The following is a 21,065-nucleotide window of genomic DNA, read 5'->3' on the forward strand; positions in this document are numbered from 1 at the left end:
AACACCCCGAACGGAGAGGCACAGCCCGCGGCTCCCTCGCGCTTGTCCGCCTTGGAGCATCACTTCGTGGGCCAGATGTGAAAGGTGCACGTTTCGGTGTCCCCATCTAAAAGTTTTTTTTAATACTTGTCCCACTCTCCGTGCGCCTTAATTCCTCCTTCGGATGGGATTCATGGCGAGGCCGCTTCTCCCGTCTCCATCACCATCTGAACGCACCGATACTGCAGGCAGGCAGGGCGGTAACGGCTGACGTCAGGGCCAAACACTGGTCCATGTTGGAGGAGAGAGCAGGTACAGCGGCATGTGATGCTCGGTGATGCTACATCCGCGTCTCTGGACAGCATGGGCACTGATGAGCGCCAGTTGGGCAGCAAATGGCGATATATTATCACGTCATTGACAGAAAATAAAATTGGTATTTATCTGACGCATTTAGGGTGTCGCTACAGAAATCCCATGGAATCTACCAAACCACAGAGGAACAAAGGTTACCATTAGACAAAGTATTGGTGTCCATTTAGGGGTATTGCAACGAGTTTAATTATATTTTTGAAAAATTTCTTTCAGCCATGTCAAATTTCCCCCGAAAACATGTAATTTTCAATATGTTGGTAATTTATAAATGCAATTGATTTCTTATCTACAAATAACTAGTTATCAATGATATAAAAACTAGATTATTTAAATGATTAATCAATTAAAAAAATTGTTTATCTAAATAAACTAATCTATTCAGCACTAATATTATTGTAGTTTAAAATTGTGGGAAAAAACATCAGTTTTCCTCTTCCAAATTGTTAAAGACGCTTGCTACAGTAAAGTCTTCTATTTCTGCATTTATTCCTTTGACAGTTGACTGTGACAGACATGCCAATTTTCATGACTTGAAGGTGCGAAATACATTCAAAATCAGTGAAATAAAAGAGGCTAAAACATGGTACCTTTGTGTCATTGGACACACACGGTTCGACCAATGTGGGATTACGAAAGGAAAGGATTTAGCAGAAAAGGATATACATTTATTAAACTAGACAGATTACATTACAAACTCATTCAACCCCCTCTTTTATCCAGCAATAAAAATAGATTGATCAAAAGTAACACAATAGGCTCCATTTTAGTGTTATGTCAATGTTTTATGTACAGATTTTTAGGATACTGCATGGAGAAATATCGAAGAATGTCCACATGGAGAATATTCATATTGTCCAGCCCAGACTGCAACCAGAGAGAGAGAGAGAGAGAGAGAGAGAGAGAGAGAGAGAGAGAGAGAGAGAGAGAGAGAGAGAGAGAGAGAGAGAGAGAGAGAGAGAGAGAGAGAGAATACTCTTTCATTTTTAAAGTCAACTGCTGAATGTGTATGACAAATAATCAACAACAAATATATCAGTCCTATAGATTTTCAAATGCTCTCACACATCCCCTGATGTACATGTTGTTAGTTCCTCTATAGAAGCATCAGCAATAACAACAACAACAAAAAAGCAGAAATTAAAGATCTATAGTCAAGGCGCTTTGACTTGAAGGCATTTTTCCCCGTTGATCATTCAACGCCACATTTAGCTCAACAATAATCAGTATTAAAAAGTCTGAACCACCCTGATTTCAATCTCTTAACATTCCCATAAATGCCATTAGAAATGGACAGGACTATAATCCTAAACCGCTGCAGCCACAAATTTGAGACTTAAAAAAGGACAGTAACATGTAAACCAGCTACTAGTGATGTCACATTCTTCGTAGTTGTCAAACATGCCTGCGAGTCCCAGGTGGCGCTCTGAGAGCCACAGTACCTACAGGCCAGCTTCCTCTCCCTTGGCGTTAGTAGTCGATGCAGCGGACAGCAGCGACGGTGGAGGCCAGCCGATGAGGCAGCAGTTTGGCCGTCTGCCTGTAGTCTTCTGGCTTGGCCCTCAGCAGGGTGACGATGTGCTGCAGGGTGCGGGAGGGCTGCAGGCCCAGAGCGTCCATCACGTTGCTCAGATAGTCTGTGGAGCAGGAACAGGAGTCATCAGTACACATTAGCTCGACTGGGAGTCACCTTTCACCGAATTGTTCCCTGTGAGCATTAATGACAGCGTCGTTGCTCTGCTTAACCATCATAAGGAATTTATAACTGCGTGTGTCCGTCCGGCGGCGTTCTGGTTACTGTACCGATATCCGTGGCCAGCTGTTTAGTGGAATGGATGCTCAGTTGGGGAATGAGCAGAATGGCATCACAGTAGGTCTGCATGGTTGCCCGAGCAATGGAGCCCAGCCAGTAGTCTGCGGTGTTGTCCAGCTCGGGAAGGTCATCACCTGAGACAGAAGGAAGGTGATGTTTCCAAAGTGAGTCAGTTTACAAGATGTAAAGATAAAGGTGTGAGGATAGTGATGTAGATACTTTTTTTTTTTTTTATTTAATATAGTCAGGGAGAAAGAGGAAGCTGGAGATGGAGGATAAAGGATAAAATGATGTGGAACAGAAAAGGTTGTCAAAAAAGTACAGTACCATGGCACATTTGCGCTGATAACAATTTGACCTCTCAGTTCTTTGGCTTCACGATAGATCAGTTGTCTGAATGTTTAATGTCTTGGATGTTACTTTGTCATGTATCTCTGGGTGTGTTATCCTGCTTCAATCACCATTTGCTCTAAATACTACCAAAAACTGATTTACATCAAACTTGCCCTATCTGGGGCGCCTGGATGGCTCACCTGGTTGAGCGTGCGCTCCCCCAAAAAAGCTTGCGCTCTCTTTTATTTCTTTTTTAATGCTGCATCATGCTCTTGGGAGTGTATAGAAACATTTTAATAATAAATACAATCACAGATTTCTGACTGACCCAGACAACCTTCCGTCTACCAAGCTAATGTTGCGTTATGCTGTTTTTTTGAGTTTCCATTGCCTTGGTTGTAGTCCAAGAGGATTGATTTGACCTTTAACTTATAATAATAATAATAATAATAATAATAATAATAATAATAATAATAATATTCATATTAAGTTGGCACTGCTTTTAATTTGCAAATCAAATATTTATATTAGATTCTTTTGTATCATTACAGAAATTATATACAAATCGGAGGCTTAAGAAATATACCGGAAGGGTTAGTGGAAGGAAAAAAAGCTGAAATAGTGAAATAAAGAGAGAAAGGGGAATGGGAAGGAGGGGGGGGGGCAAATACATGAAGTTTTAGATTGAGAAGAAAATCAGGGTTGAAGGCCAGAAACCTTGCTCTGGAGGGAAAGGCAGCTTCCCAGCATGTAGGGCCATCTCTAGGGCCGGGTCCTCCTGAGTCACAAATGGCTCCAAGTGGAGAGGCAGAGACATCAGGTACTGCCCTATCTGGAAGGGACAAAAGTAATATGTGAATATGTACAAAAATACTGCTAGTTTGACTTCATCTTATGAGGACAGTGCTGTTGTTTTTTGTATTGTTCTGCACTGCCCATATGAATCATATCAATTGTAATTAATTGATTGTCATGATGTATATTCAAGCCAAACCTGACTAACATTTGTGATGTATTCTTGCGGTGACAGGCTGAAATTAGGCAGGTCCTCTGCGTAGCTCTCTCCAAAACCAGGTGCCTCTTGTCTCTGAACACAAACAAGATGCAGGAAGCAAACAGTATGAGGTGAGATTAAAGTAGACACAGTACATCCAACACTTAAATGCACATGAGGAAAGGCGGTCCAAAAGCTCTCAGCAATGCACTCGTTATCGTGCTAATCCTTATATCAAATCAAATCATGTAGTAACTTGACACTGAATCACCTCCATCTTGGAGATGAGGCAGAGCTGGTGTTTGATTTGCAGGAAGACAGAGTCAAAGGCCAGCTGGTTGGCCTGCTGGTTGAGTCTGATCAGAGCTGCTCTGGGCTTTGCTAAAAGGCTGGAGTTACCTGTGCCCTTCTCCTGCAAGATAAGGGGAAAGAGATGCATATTAACAGCTGCAGAGGGTCCTTTATAAACCACCTGATAACATGCAACAGTAGAACAAGTGTCAGTTCTCTTCATAGGACAACAACCAGATCTATTCTCATTCCGACACCAAGCCCTGCTCCATACCTTTAGGGAGTAGAGGACTTCCATCAGGCTGTTGTATTCAGCCATATTTCCTCTCTGGAGGTAGTTGTATTCCTGCCAGGGGTTCTTGGTGGCGCTCTTCCTCTCTGTGGAGCTGGCCTCCTGGATGCCCGCCAGGCTGCGTGGGCTATACGATTCTGACAAGTACTTACCTGCAGTGCCCAGGATCCTATGGGAAGGATTGATTGTATTCAGACAACAAATGCAACTCCTTTAAATCTGAGATTGTGCCATATTAATAGAGTGCCCCATTAGTTCCATCCATGTCAAAGGGAAAGGTTTAGGGCAAAACAACTAGAACATAATGAAATATAAAGTATAAACATCTCTCTTACTTGTTTGACAGCTGCTGCTCAAAGGCTCCACATTGTCTAAGCAGTTCTCCACAAGTGGCAATAATCCTGCAAAATCAAACATGAAACTGTTCATCTATCCATCCATTTTGGCCCTATGCTTGCACATGGTGTTTGTTATGGCCAATCACAGAAGTCCAACAACAAAGCACAACTCAGGTTAAGGCTGAGGCTATTCCTCCCAATCATCCTCCGCCAGGTTTCTCCATCGTTGCCTACAGGAGAGGGCTTTGGTCCGACAAGTATTACAAAAATCTGTCCTGTGCACTGAAATGTCAAAAACATTAACCTGACGGAGTTCTGGAAGGCTGTCCAGTCCTCCTGGAAAACAGATGAACTTGGCGTATCCTCCAGTTTACACTTCTTCCTGATTGACTGCAGTGTTGTAGAGAAGTCTGACACATACCTAGAACAAGCACAATGTTAAAGCTGGCTACAGAAGTCAAATAAAGTCATGTCTACATATAGTAAAAAAAAAAGTAGGCCATTTTCTTTTCTATCAATAAAGCAAAGTAATACATCTTATGTGGCCTATGACCGTTTTGACAATAAAGGACACTTATTTACTTGGTGAAGAGGGCTTTGAGGGCTTTGAGGAGGCCACACACGGCCAGTCCATCACTCAGTTTGACACAGCGGTCCACAGCAGAGCTGGCCAGGCCAAACAACTTGCCAACCGAGTGGCTCAACTCTTCCACGCAATCAATTACCTCCCCGTGCTCCTAAAGACAGGAGAGAATATAGAGTTTGAAACAAGGGGCGGCACAAACAGAGGAAATAAAAGGTTGTGGCAAGGTTTTAATAAATCTATTATTTTTTTTGTGTGCGTGTGTGTGTGTTGTCTAACCAAGGGTACAGCACTGATCTGGATAAGGAGGTGAGCTTCCTCCAGATCGCCATACTGCAGCTGATAAGGTTTGTAGGGGTCATACAGCGCACAGACCAGCTCATTCACCTTCAGCAGATTATTCTCACCTGGGGAGGAAACACAAGACAGAACATAAGGACCTAACTTCACCCACATCTGAAGTATCTACTGTCACGTCTTGTCAATATACAAACCAAGGTGGGGCAGCATGGCGGCCTCCAGGCTGTGTCCGAAGGTGGACGTGGTGTGATGGAGTTCGAGCAGTGTGTCGAGGCGCTGCTCTTGGGCAGCCCGCTCCATGGCCGAGCTCAGGCACACGGGGATGGATGGGACCATGGCACCCAGAGTTTGGATCAGCAACACTGTCACCACCTCATACGGGTTCTTGAACACCTGTTACAGTAGGTGATATGCAAACAATTAAAAGAGCATTCTGACTGACTATTTTTAATTACTGATCATTGTAGGATCGATATTGGGTCTGTGGTGTGTCTCACCTGGCTGCTCCACTGTAGCTGAGAGTGCCAAGAGGAGAGCAAAGTGTCATAGAACTCTGAGAGCTGCTGATTCAGACTGAGCTCGCTCTGAGAGAGATCCTGCCAAATGCTCACCAACTGGCCCTAGAGACGCCAAAACAGACGGTCACTCACAAATGGACATTAGAGCATTCCTACTCCAAACAGGTCAAACATACCAAGAATATGATTTTGTGATGGCTTATTAAGGTAAAGGAGAGCTGTGGCACCGACCTTGTGACACTTGTAGTAGTAGGCAAAGAGCTGTGGCATTCTATCTATCTCTGTGAAGACTTTAACAAACAGCTTGGCTTGGTCTGCAAATAAAAAACATGTGGAAACATTCTGGAAATATAACACTAGAAGTGAAGTACAGTGAACAAAGAAAGAAATTGAAGTTGGAATTAATATTGAAGGTTCTTCTTACCTATAGACATGGAATTAAAAGTTGCTACTATTTGTGGGCTGGCCAGGGCCTCCAGTCTGTTCTTGAGAGCCTCCAGGTGGACACACTTTTCAGAGTAGTCTGGTGTGTCCACCAACATGGCCAGACTGTTCTGCATGCAGGTCAGCTTCGAGGAAATTACAGCAAAGTCCTGGAAAAACGGAAGAGAACATATTTAAGATGATAATGACAAACTAATTACCCTGTATCAGAAATATGAATATTCCAATGTCATATTTTTTCAACTAAATTGAATCAGCTCAAATCAACTGCCTAGAAAAATGCTTGAGTCTGTGAGGGGCCATTGCCTTGGTGTCTTGCACACCTCAATTGGAACTATTCCTCGAACATTCAGGAGTCCCGTGGTGATGTCTTGCATGTATACCTGTGTTTTGAAGGTCTCCTCAATGTCTGCACTCAGTGTGCTCCATTTGTCCGCCTCCTGCAGAGCGTCAGCTGCCACCTGCATGCGGCTCTTCACTTGATCTATCTCCACCAGGACCTGGTGATTAGGAACCACACAATATAAAAGTCATACCTAAAAAATATCCTGAGAGCACCCTGCACATTTTATGTCACAGTCAGGCTCTGACTATTATAGTGCTTATTGTCAAAGAAATTATTCTAAAAACATAACGTTCGATAAACACTCGTGTGTAGATTTGTATCTTTGTTTTACATGCAATACATGATTTGTGAACCATGAATCTACTTCAAGTATGCATATGCTATAGACGGAGTAGTGACAGCGATTGAACTAATTTACACCTGCATAGACTGCACAGTGTCTTGCTCAAACTTCTTGATGTCTTCCTTGACCAGAACCATTTGCTCCTTGAGGAAAGAAGCCTCCTGTTTCAAAGCCTCCACATCTCGCAGCACTCTGGGCATATTTTGCAGGGCTTGATTACTGCTCTCTACACATAAAAAAACAAAAGTATTTCAGTTAATGGACTTAACAAGAAAAGTATAACTTTCATAACATGATATATCACAGTTGGTGCCATTCTAAGAAGAAATTGCCTGAAGTCATTACATGCAGTCCTCTTTGGTATGGGTTTCAACAGCAAAAAACTAACTTTGTTGGGTAAAACATAATGCTGCTCCTAATAGATTAGTGTGATTTTGTACAATCCTCTCTACATCTTAGATGTTTCATTGTCACCAAAATGCAAGTAAAGTATATACTATGCTATACAATCAGTTGCCAGTTTATTAGGTACACCCAGTTAAAATAAATGCATTCTAATAAAACAGTGCTGCAATATACCCTACCTTTGTGAATGTTGTATTGTTCTGGTTTTTTTTTTTTTTTTTTTTTTGAGGTGTTGATTCAACTGACAGGTATTTCTATAATTTGGGTGTATAACAGTTCAACGTCACCATACAAATAACCTACTCCAAAATGATCACTTAGTTGAATCATAAAACAGTTTCAACAAAACATGAAGGGACAATGTATCACATGACATCATTAGGTTTAGCTAGGTAGGCCTACCTAATAAATGGCAACTAAGTGTAATGACTCACATAAACAATGCAGTCCCTGAACGAGCTTTGCTTACAAATCAAGTTAAATTAATTTCCCTTGGTATTTCCCTATCCATTTAGGCTTACCACTTTTCAGATGATAGGTCTGGTATTGCCATTATGACATCATCATGTAATCTGAATTGCTGCAAAATCACAAACTATTTCTCGAGGTTGCAAGAAAAGGAAACAACTCACTACATAATATGTCATAGTCTAGTCAGTGATACTGGCCCATCGTTTAAGCTAGATTGCATGCAGCTAAGTCCCCATAAACAAAACAGTTTATGTTAACGTTGCCACTTTATGAGCTAATACAGTCTAATACAACAGCATTAGCAAGAGGTTATAATGAAACTGTTTTTGAGAGGTGTTGATTCAACGTTATGGTCATTTTGGACACTGTGTTGCTATCGAATTTATACTTCGGGGTGTTTGTAATATACAAGTCTACCCTCACTGAAACAAAAAGGCTGGACAGAGCATTATAAACAACCTTCACTATAATGAATACAATTCTACGCAATAGGTAGGAAGTAGTAATGCAGAGCTGTTGTATTAAGATTTAGCTAGGTGTACAGAAACCGGAAACTGGGTGACAGGCAGCAAGAGAAAATACACTTTGTGCAGCCGAAAGAAAACACCCTACAAACTGTTAACGTGGTGTTAAAAGCAAAACGTCATCAGTTAACTTACCCTCAATGGCATTGTTGACTTCCTGGATGAACAGCTGTAGTTTCATGACCAGTGTGGCTGCGTGTGTGTCTGCCTTCCCCGGCGCGTCTTTCTGCACCACCTTGAAGGCGCCGTTCACCCAGTCTTTCACATCAAAGTCATCGTCCAGGAATTTGGAGAAATCCATTTGGCCTCTACACTCCTTCACTAGTGCAAGAAGCCGGGCGGTGTTCAGTAAAACTCTTGTGGTGCAGTACAGTCTGTGTCATCGACCCATTGCTAACGTTGGCTAATTTTTCCCAACCAATGGCTTCGACACGAATATAAAATAAATAGCCCAAGAAAATGAAATTATCATTACAACTAGATATAGTTCCAACAAGGCGACGGCTTCCTCCAGAGTTGTTTTTTAAATGTTGACGTCTTTAAAAGGAGAAAAGTAAAGACATATTTCTAAATGTTTGATGCTAACACATAGCAGTGCTACCAACACTTGACAACAACTTCCTCTTTGTGCTTTCGATTTACCTTCCCCAGAAACGAGCGCCAGCTCGACAAACTAACCTGCTGAATACACAGCTTGTCAACAGAAATTTCGTCAACAATATGGGACAATTTGTGTGTTTTTAAATGAAGATATATCACAATTGGCCCCCGAGAAAAAAGAAAGGGGAAGACATAAAGCTGAAGCAAAGAGTATAGAAGTAGCTACTGTTGATAGAAACAACGAAAAAGTTACTTCTTCTTCTTCGGCTGAAGCTTGAAGCAGTGTCACAAATAAGTATATTCGTACAGAAACGTAAACCGATATTTTTGCAATACCTTCATGCTGAATTAGTGACATAATATATATATGTCTATATATATATATATATATATATATATATATATATATATATATATAGAGAGAGAGAGAGAGAGAGAGATATATATATGTATATATATATATATATATATATATATATATATATATATATATATATATATATATATATATATATATATATACGGATGATCTGGGGAAGGGGAAAACAGCTGAACTGTAGAGTTTTATAGAATGTGTGTGGTCCGTAATAATTTAATCATTGTTATTATGATTTTTATTAATAATAGTGATCAATAGCATTGGATAGACAAACAATTGTGGCTTCTCACATTAGGCGACTCTGCTCACACTTTGAGAAACGTGAAAAGTTGTATTAACAGAGGAGGTGGTCAGGACCAGTAATTTTAGTGCCCTTTGTGCCAGTAAGATGCTGGTAATGACCACTGTGCCACTGGTCGCAACCAGTGTCTCTAGCGCCCCTAGTGGTTGTGACCACTGGTCCGTGCCAGAGATCAGCTGGTCCTGACCACACGGATCACCATTATCAATAATAATAACAATAATAATCATAATATATATGTTATATTGTATTTTATAGACAAAAGATTGTGATCTCTGACATTTATCCAGCTAACAGTGCTGCCAAAACGACAGGAAGGGTTTGACAATACTAAAGCAGCTTCACAGACCACAGGGACCACAGGGAAGACCACAGAGGAGCTGGTCGCGACCAGTGTCTCTAACGCCCCTAGTGGTTGTGACCACTGGTCCCTGCCAGAGACCAGCAGGTCCTGGGACAGACCACAGAATCGGCTACAACCCCTGCTGCAAAACATATATAGTTTATAAAATACAATGTTTTATTATAAATGTAACTACCCAACAATATATAGACCTACAAACACTTAGTTGATTGGCAGAACTGTTCGTGATCGTTTCCAGTTTCCAAAATGTGAGGATTTTTCTGCATTGAGTACTTTTACTACTTTAAGTACATTTTCCTGATGATACTTACATACTTTTACTTACGTAACATTTTCAATGCAGGACTTTTACTTGTAACAGAGTATTTTTACAGTGTGGTATTAGTACTTCTACTTGAGTAAAGGATCTGAATACTTCTTTCACTACTGGCCTATTTGTAAAATGGCATTTGACAGCAGGAAGCGATGGACACACAGCAGAGGTAACTTAATTAGTCAGGGAGCCAAAGCAGATCTGCTTTTGCCGTGTCTTGTCCTCACTGATGCCTCTTTACCTATAGTATACTCATTTTGGTTATTTAATATCTGCAGCAGCAGACATTTATCGCCACACACAGTCAGTGTCATGAATAGTATGCAAACCTGAAAGGCAGTAAAAGACCACATGAAAAGTGGAGCTGGACACACCTCAACCAGTTTGGAGCAGCTGCCTGCAAGGACATACATAACAGTCATTTTAACTGCTCTTCAGCTCATTTAAAGAGATGGGAATAATTGATGATATTAAGGACACATTGTCCAAGGCTGTGTTTTCTCCTTCTACTCTGTTATCCGGCCGAGGCGGGCTGCACATGGCCCAGATCATTCTTTCTGTGGTCACCTTTGTCTTGGGTGCCTTTAGAGGAGGGAGCACCCATACCTACTGGAACTATGCTATGTTCACCTGGGCCTTCTGCCCCATCATGACCCTCATCATCACCATTATTGAGATGTTCAAGCTCGATGTAATACTCAATTTGTTTTGCATGGACTGGGCTGACTTCACCACTGGGATGGCCATGTCCTCTACGCTCATGACCGTCTCTGTCGCTATCACTTATGCCAACTTCTATGCCTGCCTGAGATGGCAATGCCTGTACGGCTGGATAGTGAGTATATTTGCTTTCTTGTGCGCCTTTGTCTACACGCTTGAAGTGGTGAAGGACAAATTCCTGGACAAGAAGAAAGGGAGCTACCTTGCTGCTCTGCCTGGATTCTGGAAGGTCATGGAGGCCTTTGTGAGCTGCATGATTTTTATCTCACTGACTGGTTACAGAGACAAGCCCGCTCTGATCTTGTGTATTATAGCATATGCCATTCCTTTCCCCATCCTCCCTCTAATCATAGCCACTAACATCCTCAAGAAACTGAAGAAGTGTTTGCCATTTAACCTGGACAGGTTTGTGTTTATATTTCTGGTGATCTCTGTTGTGCTGTACATATTTGCTGCTATTATGTGGCCCATTTTTATGTTCAGAAACAACCCTCGATCAAAAGACTGTCCACCCAGCTTCTGTATCTGGGCCATAGAGTTTATGGTTGCATTTTTTACCTATGTGAATCTCATTCTTTTCACACTGGACCTCATTTTTACCCTGCTTGGTATCTGTGACTTTAAGCGCACATAGTGGTGACTTTCCTATCATTTTTTTTTTGTTCTTGTACTTGTTAATCTGTCCCATACAGATTAAAAAAAAAACTGGTAAATGCTGCTCAACATAAAAAAAAAAAAGTGTGAGTGAAGTTTTCTAGCTAATTAGAGGTTTACTTTATTAGAGGTTTTAAATTATGCTTTTAAAGCCTAGTCTCAAGTGGGTGAACTGTGCCATTTCTGCCCTCAAGTCAAATTTTGCATATTTGGGCGCATGTAGCAGAGTGTACACAATCTCTATTGGAGCAGAAACAGCGCTGTGGCTGTACACCAATCATGGATGGGGGCTTTAAACATCCATTTCTGATCCCACTCAAAACGCCAGCCCTAAAAGGTAGTCTACATTTTTGAAACTCAATAATTTAAACATTAATCTGTTGAGTATTGTATTGTCTAGTTTTTTTATGTTTCAATGTAAAGTTTAATGTGTGGTGTATAATTAAAACGTGAATTCTGCTCTATTCATTTGTTTTCCACTGTCTGTTTTCATATTTCTTAATGTGCTGCCTTGAAATATGTATATGGCACTGCCAATGAATATTTAAAGATGTAAGCTGTGTTGCATTACATTTGAAAATGAGATAACACCTGAATGAACACACCTGTATATCCTGGGATCTGTCAGCAACAGACAGATGAATACCAAGATGGAAATAAAGTGACGCTCTTGAAAAGACATATTTGTGACCTTATTTTGTTTCTTCCAATACTAGATGAAAAGGCTTTTAATTAGAGAAGACATATGGATGCTAAAGAGACAAGGCAATATTGTATTGTCAGTTTACAATTTAATTTAAGGTTAAATCTCAAACAAACACACTGATCCGGTAATGGTCAAATAAATACATGTGTTTATTTTTAAGTATATGATCCTGATAAGACAAAGGTAACATAAATTAAATATAAGAAGATAAGGAGTAAATGTATTTTTTGCTTGCTGGATAAATTACAAAATAAACAAAAAATAAATATTGACATGCAGTGACATGCAGAAAAAACTCTATAGAGACAGCATGCATGTATATATTTAACACAACATACTGTGTATTAGAAATGGTTGAGAGCGAGTCTCCTTTCCCTTCAGACATTCATGGAACACACACTGAGCAATTCATGAATTTGGAAATTTGAATAGTGGGTAAGACGTGGCTCTACCTCACTAAAAGGATCCAACAGCAGCAGGACAAGGAATTAGTGTTCACACTTAGTTCACCTTGCAAAGTACTGGTATAACAGAATAGACTTTTCCTTCTTACTCTTTCTTCAAGATCTCGGGTTCCTAATTTGAGCATCATGTGTGGTCCATTCAAGGGCTGTCAGGGAATTTTGCGCCTCCTGGAAATAATCTTCAGCGCTTTATCTTTCATCGTTGTCATCTGCAGAGGCAGGATGGTGAGTCCATGGGGTGTCTGGTGTGAGTTTGTCTGGGTGTTCTGCATCACTGTGCCCGTGGTCATCACCGTGATGGAGGCCAAAATGTGGCACATCCTCCTGGCTGTCTTCCTCCCCAACTGGGCTGACCTGACGTGCGGGCTCACCAGCCTGTGTGCTGTGATGATCACCTCAGCCACAGTCATCTTTGCAGCCGTGTTTGTCTGCCTCTCCTGCTTTGTCAACATCCTGTGTTTCCTCTTCTCCCTGGTTGCCACCGTTGTCTTCCTGATTGATGGTGCAATGCAAAAAAAGCTGTTTCCGAGCGGCTACCTATCCAGCCTGAGAGGAGGCCTCCGCACAACAGAGGCCTTTATAGCCTGTATTATTCTCACTGCTGCCGCTGACCACTTTGTAACTGGTGAATGGGCCTTTCGCCCTCTTGGGATGATATGCAGCATCATTGTGTTTGCCGTTTGCCTCCTGGTCACCGTGGTCATCATAGTTCTCCATCTGCTCAAGCTACTGCAGTGTCTGCTCTCATTCAAGCTGAACGTGATGGAGCTCGTGTTCAACATTGTGGCAGTGCTGTTGTACCTGCTCGCTGTCATTCTTTGGTCCATCTTTGGTTACAAACGCTACAAGCACAATCCTTACATCTGTCAGAAGTGTTCCTATGTAGACATGAATACTGTTACCATTGGAGCCCTTGTCAATATTGTCTTTTACATAGTGGACCTGGTTTTATCCTTTAAATCTCGCTAGAAATATATACATAACATGTACTTGTAGATGAAGATAAAAACATTGATTTGCTTGTTTCATTTCTTGAGAAGTTCATTCTTTGATAAAATATTCAATGGACAGTAGATGTTTATACAGTATGTACTGTATGTTATAGTGAATTATTATCATATTGCTTTTTAAATCTGTCCTCAAGTCAGCAGGTGACAATATGATATAAAAAAAGGATGTTTGTCATATTGTTTTGCGTTCTTAATTCTCAAAAGTTATTAAAAAATAAGTGCGTGAGATATGCTTTTATATTTATTTTTGAGTATTTCTTGTCAAATTAAAAGTTCTAAAAAGGTGTATAATGTATACAAGGCATTTTAAATAATGTCTATGAAACGATGAAGAAAAGCTGTGTTAAACCAGAGTGGATAATGTAGTCTCCCTCGTATTTAGTAAAATTTATTGCCAACGTAATGTAAGCTGTTACTACAAAGTTTAATTGGCTCTCTGCTAACACAATAGTTCTGAAACAGTATATTCAAATCTCACAACTATGGCAGTCATAAGCCATTACACTGAGATAGAGAATGCAAATGTCATAGCAAACATTCACAGCTGATACCAAAGAAAAATGATACCAACCTTTTAACAATAATACATACAGTATGCATTGTACTTTTAAAACATTATTACATGATGTCATTATAAGGAGAAAAAAAACAGGCATATACAAACAATGCCTCATAGTCCAAAACAGCAGCAACCTTCAGGCCTCCTCTGGTTCCTCAAACTCCACATTCTCCAGCAGACCTTGAAAACAGAAGTAGTGGGAGTTGCAGTAGACAGCAGGCTTATTGGGACATGAGCCCATCACTTCTGGTTTCAGCGACGCGAAGGGGCACGCTCCGCTTCCCTTCATGTCCATCTCCAACTCCAACAGGATCTGCAGCGAGTAGGTCATCTCTGTCTCACTGCGGGTGGAGGACCAGAAGCATCAGCAGCCATTATACACGACACAGCATGGATGAATTCACATGGAAGATAAGAGAGCAGTGAGACGATAAAGAGGTTGAGTGTGGAGGTAGCACATCCATCAGACATTTGGTATATTTGCATGTTTTTATGCACTGGTGTAACATACAACACCATAACGCCAATAATATAAAACAATATCAATGCGCCAATTTGTATGCTATTCTTGGTTAAATGGAGGCCTGAATGGTACTCTGACAACATGCGGGAGGGAAAGACAGTTTGAAATGATAATCAATTACAGATCATTGATTATATGTAACATAATTAGAATGTAAAATCAGTGCTACAGTACGGCATATTATTCCATTCAATTTACTTCACAAATTTCAAAACATAAGCAGTTTACCAAATACTTCATTGTTTGAGCCATCAAGCTAAGCCTGCCAACGCCCTGTCATTATTGACCAGTGAAGGTGCACCACGGGAAGAGGAAGAGGCCGAATAGACCCTTCTGTGTAACAGCGCCTTGGTCGGAGCAGGAGAAGGAATATGGATTCGGCCGACTTAGCGGCCCTAAAAGGAAAGCGCTCAACAGCACAAAGCTCTTTCAGTAAGAGAGCCAAAAAACTGTCCCTCACTGTAGACCTCCTAGAAAAATAGGGTACTCATCGACGAGATCAGAGCACTCGGTGTGGACTTTGGAAAAGTGAACAACACTGGACTTGAATATGTTGAGGCTCTAGGAGAAGAGGAAAGTGGGGAGGAAGAAGAAGCAGCAAAAGAAACAGCTCGTGTAGAGGAGAAAATGGCGACGTGCCTCGCCACCTATACAGAAACGCTCCGGCTCGCTAAGGAGACGTTATGGTCCAAATTCGCCTATGTTGACCTGAAGTTGTACGCCTATGGTGCAGAGGAGAAATGTACTGAAGTGGAGAGCACGGATGTGAAGGAGTTGCCGGAGGAAGACTTCCAAGTCCTGAGAGAGGGCTTGGTGGAGAGAATCAACATGCTTGAGCAAAAGGTGCTTGAATGGGAAGCTCTTGTCTCCGGAGCCAAAACAACAGTGTACAAGCAGCAGCTATATAAACTGGTCAACAGACTGCATGACTGGGTGCAGAGCTGGCAAAAGTTGCGGACAGAACAGGTCGACGGGAGAGAGAAGGTTGAAGAAGCAGGCACTGATGAACTGCATAGCGAGTCCGGTGAGGGGCCCACTAGAGCTGGCATGCAAAACCAAATCCCCAGTGTAACACCTGTACCAAGTACCGGAGAACCTGCGCATCCATATGCACCAACACAAAGTATCCCTAGCCTGCATCCCGGGGCGTACGGCTTCAGACCACAGATCAGTCTTGAAAGAACACGTCTGCCCACATTCATGGGAGACATGACTGATTACTATCGATGGAAGGCTGAGTGGGACGAGTTGGAACAGCTGGGAAACCCACAGAGGACGGCTGGTGTTACAAGGTTCCACGTCCTGGCAAGTCTCAGCGACAGGGTGAAGAAAGACTTGGTCCTGTCCAGCTGTGCATCGCCGGATGAAATGTTCAGGCGCCTTGATAACCGCTTCGGGAACAAGGCGGATCATCCTGAAGATATCCGACGAGGTCCAGGGCCTACCCCCCGTAAAGGGAGACAACCCCAGGAAAGCTATTGAGCTGATCCAAGCAGTGGAGCGGGCCCTTAGTAACCTTGTGATTCTGGGAGAAGAGGAGGTTATAAGGAACCGTTGGGTAGCACAGTCCCTTGAAAGCAAGCTACCAAGCTCTCTGAAGGAGAAATGGATTGCGCATATGACTGAGCCTGTGAATGGGTTTGCTCCACATGACCACTTCGACTGCTTACTGCGCTTCCTGAAGAAGCAAGATGCAATCCTGGAAGAGCTGGATCAGCTGGAGGCAAGCCCTAGAGAGGGAGGCTCCTCCTCAGTGAGAGGCCCGGCAGACAAGCCAGAAAAAGGAGTTAAGAAAGCGTTCTCCAAAGCTACCTCAGGCCGAAGAGGGTCTCAGCCGAAGTCACGCTCGGGTTTGTGCACTGCCTGTGCTGATGAGACACACGCTGGCAGGCTGTTTGCCTGCAAATCCGTCAGGGAGATGGATCTCCAGAGGAGAAAGGGCCATCTAAAGACCCATGGGATGTGCAATCGGTGCCTGTGCTTCCATCTAAAGGATGGCCGTTGCAACCCGAAGTTCCTCTGCAGTAAAGTGGACTGCCGCAGAGAAGAGCCTCACCACTACCTACTTTTCTCCAGGTTCATCGCTCAAGAGAAAGACGCTGGCAGCGAGGTGCAAGGTTCCAAAAGAGTGGAGAAAAAGGGCCTCGGGCCGACCAGCAAGCAAGAAGAGCTTTTGGCAAAGGTCACTCCGGAACTACAGTAAGAGCAGAAATCAGGAAGGCTTTTTCCAACAAAGCCTCAACCACGATCTGCACTGCTGGAGGTGGACTGAAAGAGTACTGTAATGATGTTACTGGAAGTGACAACTAACTCAGGCCAGTTGATAGGTACTCTGATTGACCTTGCCTCTGACACCAACTATATAACTAACAACGCTGCCCAGCGCCTTGGACTGATTGGGGAGCGCATCAAGTTAATTGTCCGTGGAATAGGAGGGATGAGAACAGCAGCCTCAACCAAGAGAGGCTGCTTTCTTTAGCTGTATGAATGTCTGTAGAAGTATGAATCGCGGACCAGCGTTTAACGTAAGTGACGGTTACTTCCTGGTTTACCGCGGGGCATTTTGGGAGCTGTAGTTTCCAGCTGTTATGCATTTTGCATAGGCTTTGCATAGGCTTTTGGTAGGTTTGTTTGACATGTGAAGTGTGTACATAACAATTATGAAATTATGAAATGAGTATTATTTTTATTGTGGGATGATGATGATGATGATGATAATAATGATAATAATAATAATAATAATAACTATATATGTATTAATATATATAATAATATACTTGTATTTGATTAATGTTGATTGATTTGTATGTAATTAATTTATATTTGATTAATTTGTATTTAATTAATGTTATTCCGTTAATGCTGCTTATTGTTATTGAGGCAAAGAACTGGGGAGCTGTCTGTAGTATGCACATGAGAATTGACAATTGCATTTCTTATTATTACAGGTTTATTACCTGGTTTCCCTTTGTGAAAAACAAGAAATTAAACAAACAAATGTGGAATACCGAGTAGTATCCATTTGTTGCCCTTTCTGTGGGGAGAACACGGAACATACAGCCATAATATTCTTGTGTTAAGCAGTCGTGTCTTTATCTGATATGTGTCTGATAGGATTTCATAAGGCATCATCATTTCTGTAAACTCCTTGTCCACAGATCCTTTCATTTATAATCTGATCACTATAATGTAATCTGAAATTTGTGTACTGTTTTTTCAACTGCAATAAATTACTGTGACATTTTCTGTTTGTATTTATTTATGTATTATAGTAATGCAGTAGTGTGAGATATAGTAAACTGATTTACTTAAGTAGCAATACAAGAAAAATATTCCAAAATGTACTCCAGGTATCAAAAGTTTAAAAAAAAAATACTCATGCACACTGTGTTATATTGTTGTATTGTTGGATCTATATTATTATATTATTTTAACTACATTATATACTTTGGGTAGTTTAAACCTGATCATATGTTGTTTATGTAAAGTCTTAATCTTAGTTGTCAAATAAATGGAATGGAGTAAAAAATACTCTGAAATGTGGTGAGAAGTATAAAGTAGCACTAAATGGAACTATTCAAGTAAAGTACATTAAAATTGTACTGAGGTGGGGCGGCCACTAGCTCACCCAGTTAGAGCGGCCCGGGTTCAAGTCCAACCTGCGGCCCTTTGCTGCGTGTAATCCCCCATCTCTCTCCCACATTTCCTGTCTATTCACTGTCACTATCAAATAAAGGGAATCCCCCAAAAAAAAAAATTGTACTGATGCACAGTACTTGAGTGAATCTGCCGTGTTACTTTGAACCACTGCAATTCTGAAAGGTATCCCCCTACATGTGTGGCTGTCATGTGAGGCTGTAACACTCACTTGAGAGCAGTGAAAAGGGAAGGAATCTCATAATCCCTGAGGAGCAGAAGTGTGGGAAGCCAACCCTGGTCCAGGCCCTGACTGGCATCAAATCCTTGACACAAAAAGATGTAAAGGAAAACAAATGAAAAGAGTTCACTTTGAGAACGACCCTCCTCCTCAGCAGCTAGTTCAGCTAGCTGTTTACTGACACACACAACACAAAAAAAAATGATTTTAGAGTAAAAGTGAGTTTGGTATATTTTCGTTCTCACCAGGATTAAACCCAACCACCAGGTCTGGCTTGGCTGCTTCCTCTTTCTCCACCAGCTCCTCCCAGAACTGGTGGTAGAGGCCCTTGTAGGCGCTGATGTAGACCCTCTGCCTAGGGCCAGACCCATGGAGAGGAGGCCTCATGATGGGGCCGTCCACCACCTCCGGTCCCACCATGACTATACTGATGCCCTGGTGTCCAGGGAACATTTTGTTCAGCTCATCATAGTCAGTCAGTCTGGCTGCCAGAGTCTCACTCTGGCCTACTCCCACCAGGTGACAAGTGAGAGGTTTGGAATAAGGGTTAAGGCCGAACAGCCTCATCCCCCAGGCTATGGCCAGAGGCCTGGAGAAGAACTCACTGCAAACCCTCCACAGGGACTGCTTCAAGTCCTCATCGTCAGGCGGAGACCTGCCCGCGCTGGTCCACAAGTCTTTCATGTTTTCTCCTTTTAAAATGGGATCAAGGCGAGCCGTGAGGTCTCCCTGCATCGTAAGCCAGTCATCCCAGCCTTTAACCTCAGACTGGGGCTTTGACCATTTCTCTGTTGGGAATGGAAGGTCTCCTGATGATAGGGGGAAAATAATACAATTAGCTAAGTAGTTAATAGAAGTAGAGACATGACATGGTAACTATCCTTTCTTGCACATTACTTAATTCCTTTAGCGGAAGAAGAAGAATTCACCTGGCTTATGTAATTGTTGGTGCCTTTCAGATGCGTTTTACCTTTATATAAAAGCCATTCCACAACTCTGTCAATGGCAGCCAGACGCAGCTGTGGACAGAACTTCTTGTGTTTGGGCCAGTCCTCCTTCTGACAGTCTTTACAGCAGTAGTAAACATTTAGACATCTGTGCAAAAATAGGAGAAAGGTGAGAGATCTGTGATTGTAAAATTAATTACTTTTATGAGTAATATCTTGACCGTACAGGCCTGCGTTATCTTTTCATTTATTTTTTACCTGCCACAACGCTTCAGACTCTGTGGGTTGGAAAGTTGGTTTGGCTTCTTCTCGCAACAGGCACAGATTTGAAAAGATTCCTCCATCTTCTCAAACATCTCTTTTTGAGACCGGAAGGCCACGGCTTTACTCTTGGTCTCCAGACCAGCTCTGGAGAGAAAAATAAAAGAACAGAAAACAATAGAAATATTGATCAGTAACTCATTACTAATAATTTGCTAAGTCAAGTTATAAACACCACAAGCAAATATACGAATTCTAGACAACAACATAGCTTGTTTATCACCAATATACTATGCTACTGAGGCCTTTACCTTTCTATTCTTAGACTGGGACATCTGCTACAGTATGAGGAGAGGAGTGCAGTGACCGCATGGACACCTTTATAATGAGTTCAGTTTACATATAAAAATGTTACAGGAAAGTTGCCCGCAGCTTAATGGTGACAACATGGACAGAGAGCGAATGGAACAGCAGGGAGCTAAAGTATGAAACAGACTGCGGCATTGTGTCATTCAAATGTCGAGCAGTTAATAACGAACACCAGGCGGCTCTGTTCATGCGCGCGCGACTGTAGACACTTCTGACAGTTATGTGATATAGTAAGATGGACATGTACATTTAGGCATGTTTTCCAAAATGAAGTTGAAGATGTGTCAATAATTTAGCCAAAACCTTCTTACCTCTTAGTTTCCGTCATTTGTTAATGAGTCTCACGCGCTGTTAACAGTTTCTTCTTGTGCTCTGGTTTGTTATGTGAGCAGCCTGTTGGTGGTGGGGGGGCTGCCGGTGCCACATATAGCACCTGTGCTTTCCCTTCTAGAAAGTTCTGACAACTCCAGACCGCTCCAGACACTTCCTGACTCAACAAAAACTACATTCATATCTCTACACAATTTCAATGGCAAGAAAATAACAACCCAACCATTACTGTGGGATAACCTCCCAACCTGATTCTATTACCAAATTACTTTTAATTAAAATCTAAGTTCACTACATTAATTGGAATGCTAACTCACCAGGACATAGACAAATGTCCACTAA

The 21,065-nt window shown here is 41.9% G+C and overlaps 2 protein-coding genes across 5 annotated transcripts; both read right to left on the reverse strand.

Annotated features, from left to right (window-relative positions):
• Positions 1–997: 997 nt before the first annotated feature.
• On the reverse strand, positions 998–9,217 carry cog7 (component of oligomeric golgi complex 7). 4 transcript variants are annotated; one of them, XR_003691313.1, is made up of 18 exons: positions 8,482–9,217; positions 7,024–7,172; positions 6,641–6,757; positions 6,238–6,406; positions 6,045–6,127; positions 5,793–5,915; positions 5,490–5,688; positions 5,275–5,402; positions 4,995–5,149; positions 4,717–4,833; positions 4,410–4,475; positions 4,057–4,243; positions 3,763–3,903; positions 3,501–3,584; positions 3,215–3,329; positions 2,155–2,298; positions 1,757–1,988; positions 998–1,218 (listed from the first exon to the last, which is right to left on the reverse strand). XR_003691313.1 is itself a non-coding variant. In XM_028567718.1 (18 exons), exons 1-17 carry the CDS (start codon positions 8,645–8,647, stop codon positions 1,822–1,824), a joined length of 2,310 nt encoding a protein of 769 aa, XP_028423519.1. In that variant the 5' UTR covers positions 8,648–9,217; the 3' UTR covers positions 998–1,218; positions 1,798–1,821. The 4 variants fall into 4 exon arrangements, 3 of the variants coding, with proteins under 3 accessions (XP_028423519.1, XP_028423518.1, XP_028423517.1); XM_028567718.1 differs by having other exon boundaries at positions 1,798–1,988; XM_028567717.1 differs by having other exon boundaries at positions 1,794–1,988.
• Positions 9,218–14,085: 4,868 nt separating this feature from the next.
• On the reverse strand, positions 14,086–21,065 carry LOC114548048 (putative protein MSS51 homolog, mitochondrial). Its single transcript, XM_028567721.1, has 6 exons — positions 20,705–21,065; positions 20,022–20,171; positions 19,787–19,911; positions 19,062–19,625; positions 18,808–18,901; positions 14,086–14,757 (listed from the first exon to the last, which is right to left on the reverse strand). The coding sequence occupies exons 1-6, from the start codon at positions 20,719–20,721 to the stop codon at positions 14,553–14,555; spliced, it is 1,155 nt and encodes a 384-aa protein (XP_028423522.1). The 5' UTR covers positions 20,722–21,065; the 3' UTR covers positions 14,086–14,552.

Source organism: Perca flavescens, chromosome 21, assembly GCF_004354835.1.
Source record: "Perca flavescens isolate YP-PL-M2 chromosome 21, PFLA_1.0, whole genome shotgun sequence".
Lineage (NCBI taxonomy): Eukaryota > Metazoa > Chordata > Actinopteri > Perciformes > Percidae > Perca > Perca flavescens.

What these genes read in the sequence shown, in the direction of transcription:
- LOC114548048 (XM_028567721.1), bottom strand. An exon ending in GGAATGGCTTTTATATAAAG is followed by an intron (nt 19,626 to 19,786) that starts GTAAAACGCATC and finishes CCCTATCATCAG; the next exon opens with GAGACCTTCCATTCCCAACA. An exon ending in TCCCTTTTCACTGCTCTCAA is followed by an intron (nt 14,758 to 18,807) that starts GTGAGTGTTACA and finishes CTCCACCCGCAG; the next exon opens with TGAGACAGAGATGACCTACT.
- cog7 (XM_028567718.1), bottom strand. Translation starts at nt 8,647, where the DNA reads ATGGATTTCTCCAAATTCCTGGACGATGACTTTGATGTGAAAGACTGG. An exon ending in AGTCAACAATGCCATTGAGG is followed by an intron (nt 7,173 to 8,481) that starts GTAAGTTAACTG and finishes TTTTATGTGTAG; the next exon opens with AGAGCAGTAATCAAGCCCTG. An exon ending in AGATCAGTGCTGTACCCTTG is followed by an intron (nt 5,150 to 5,274) that starts GTTAGACAACAC and finishes TCCTGTCTTTAG; the next exon opens with GAGCACGGGGAGGTAATTGA.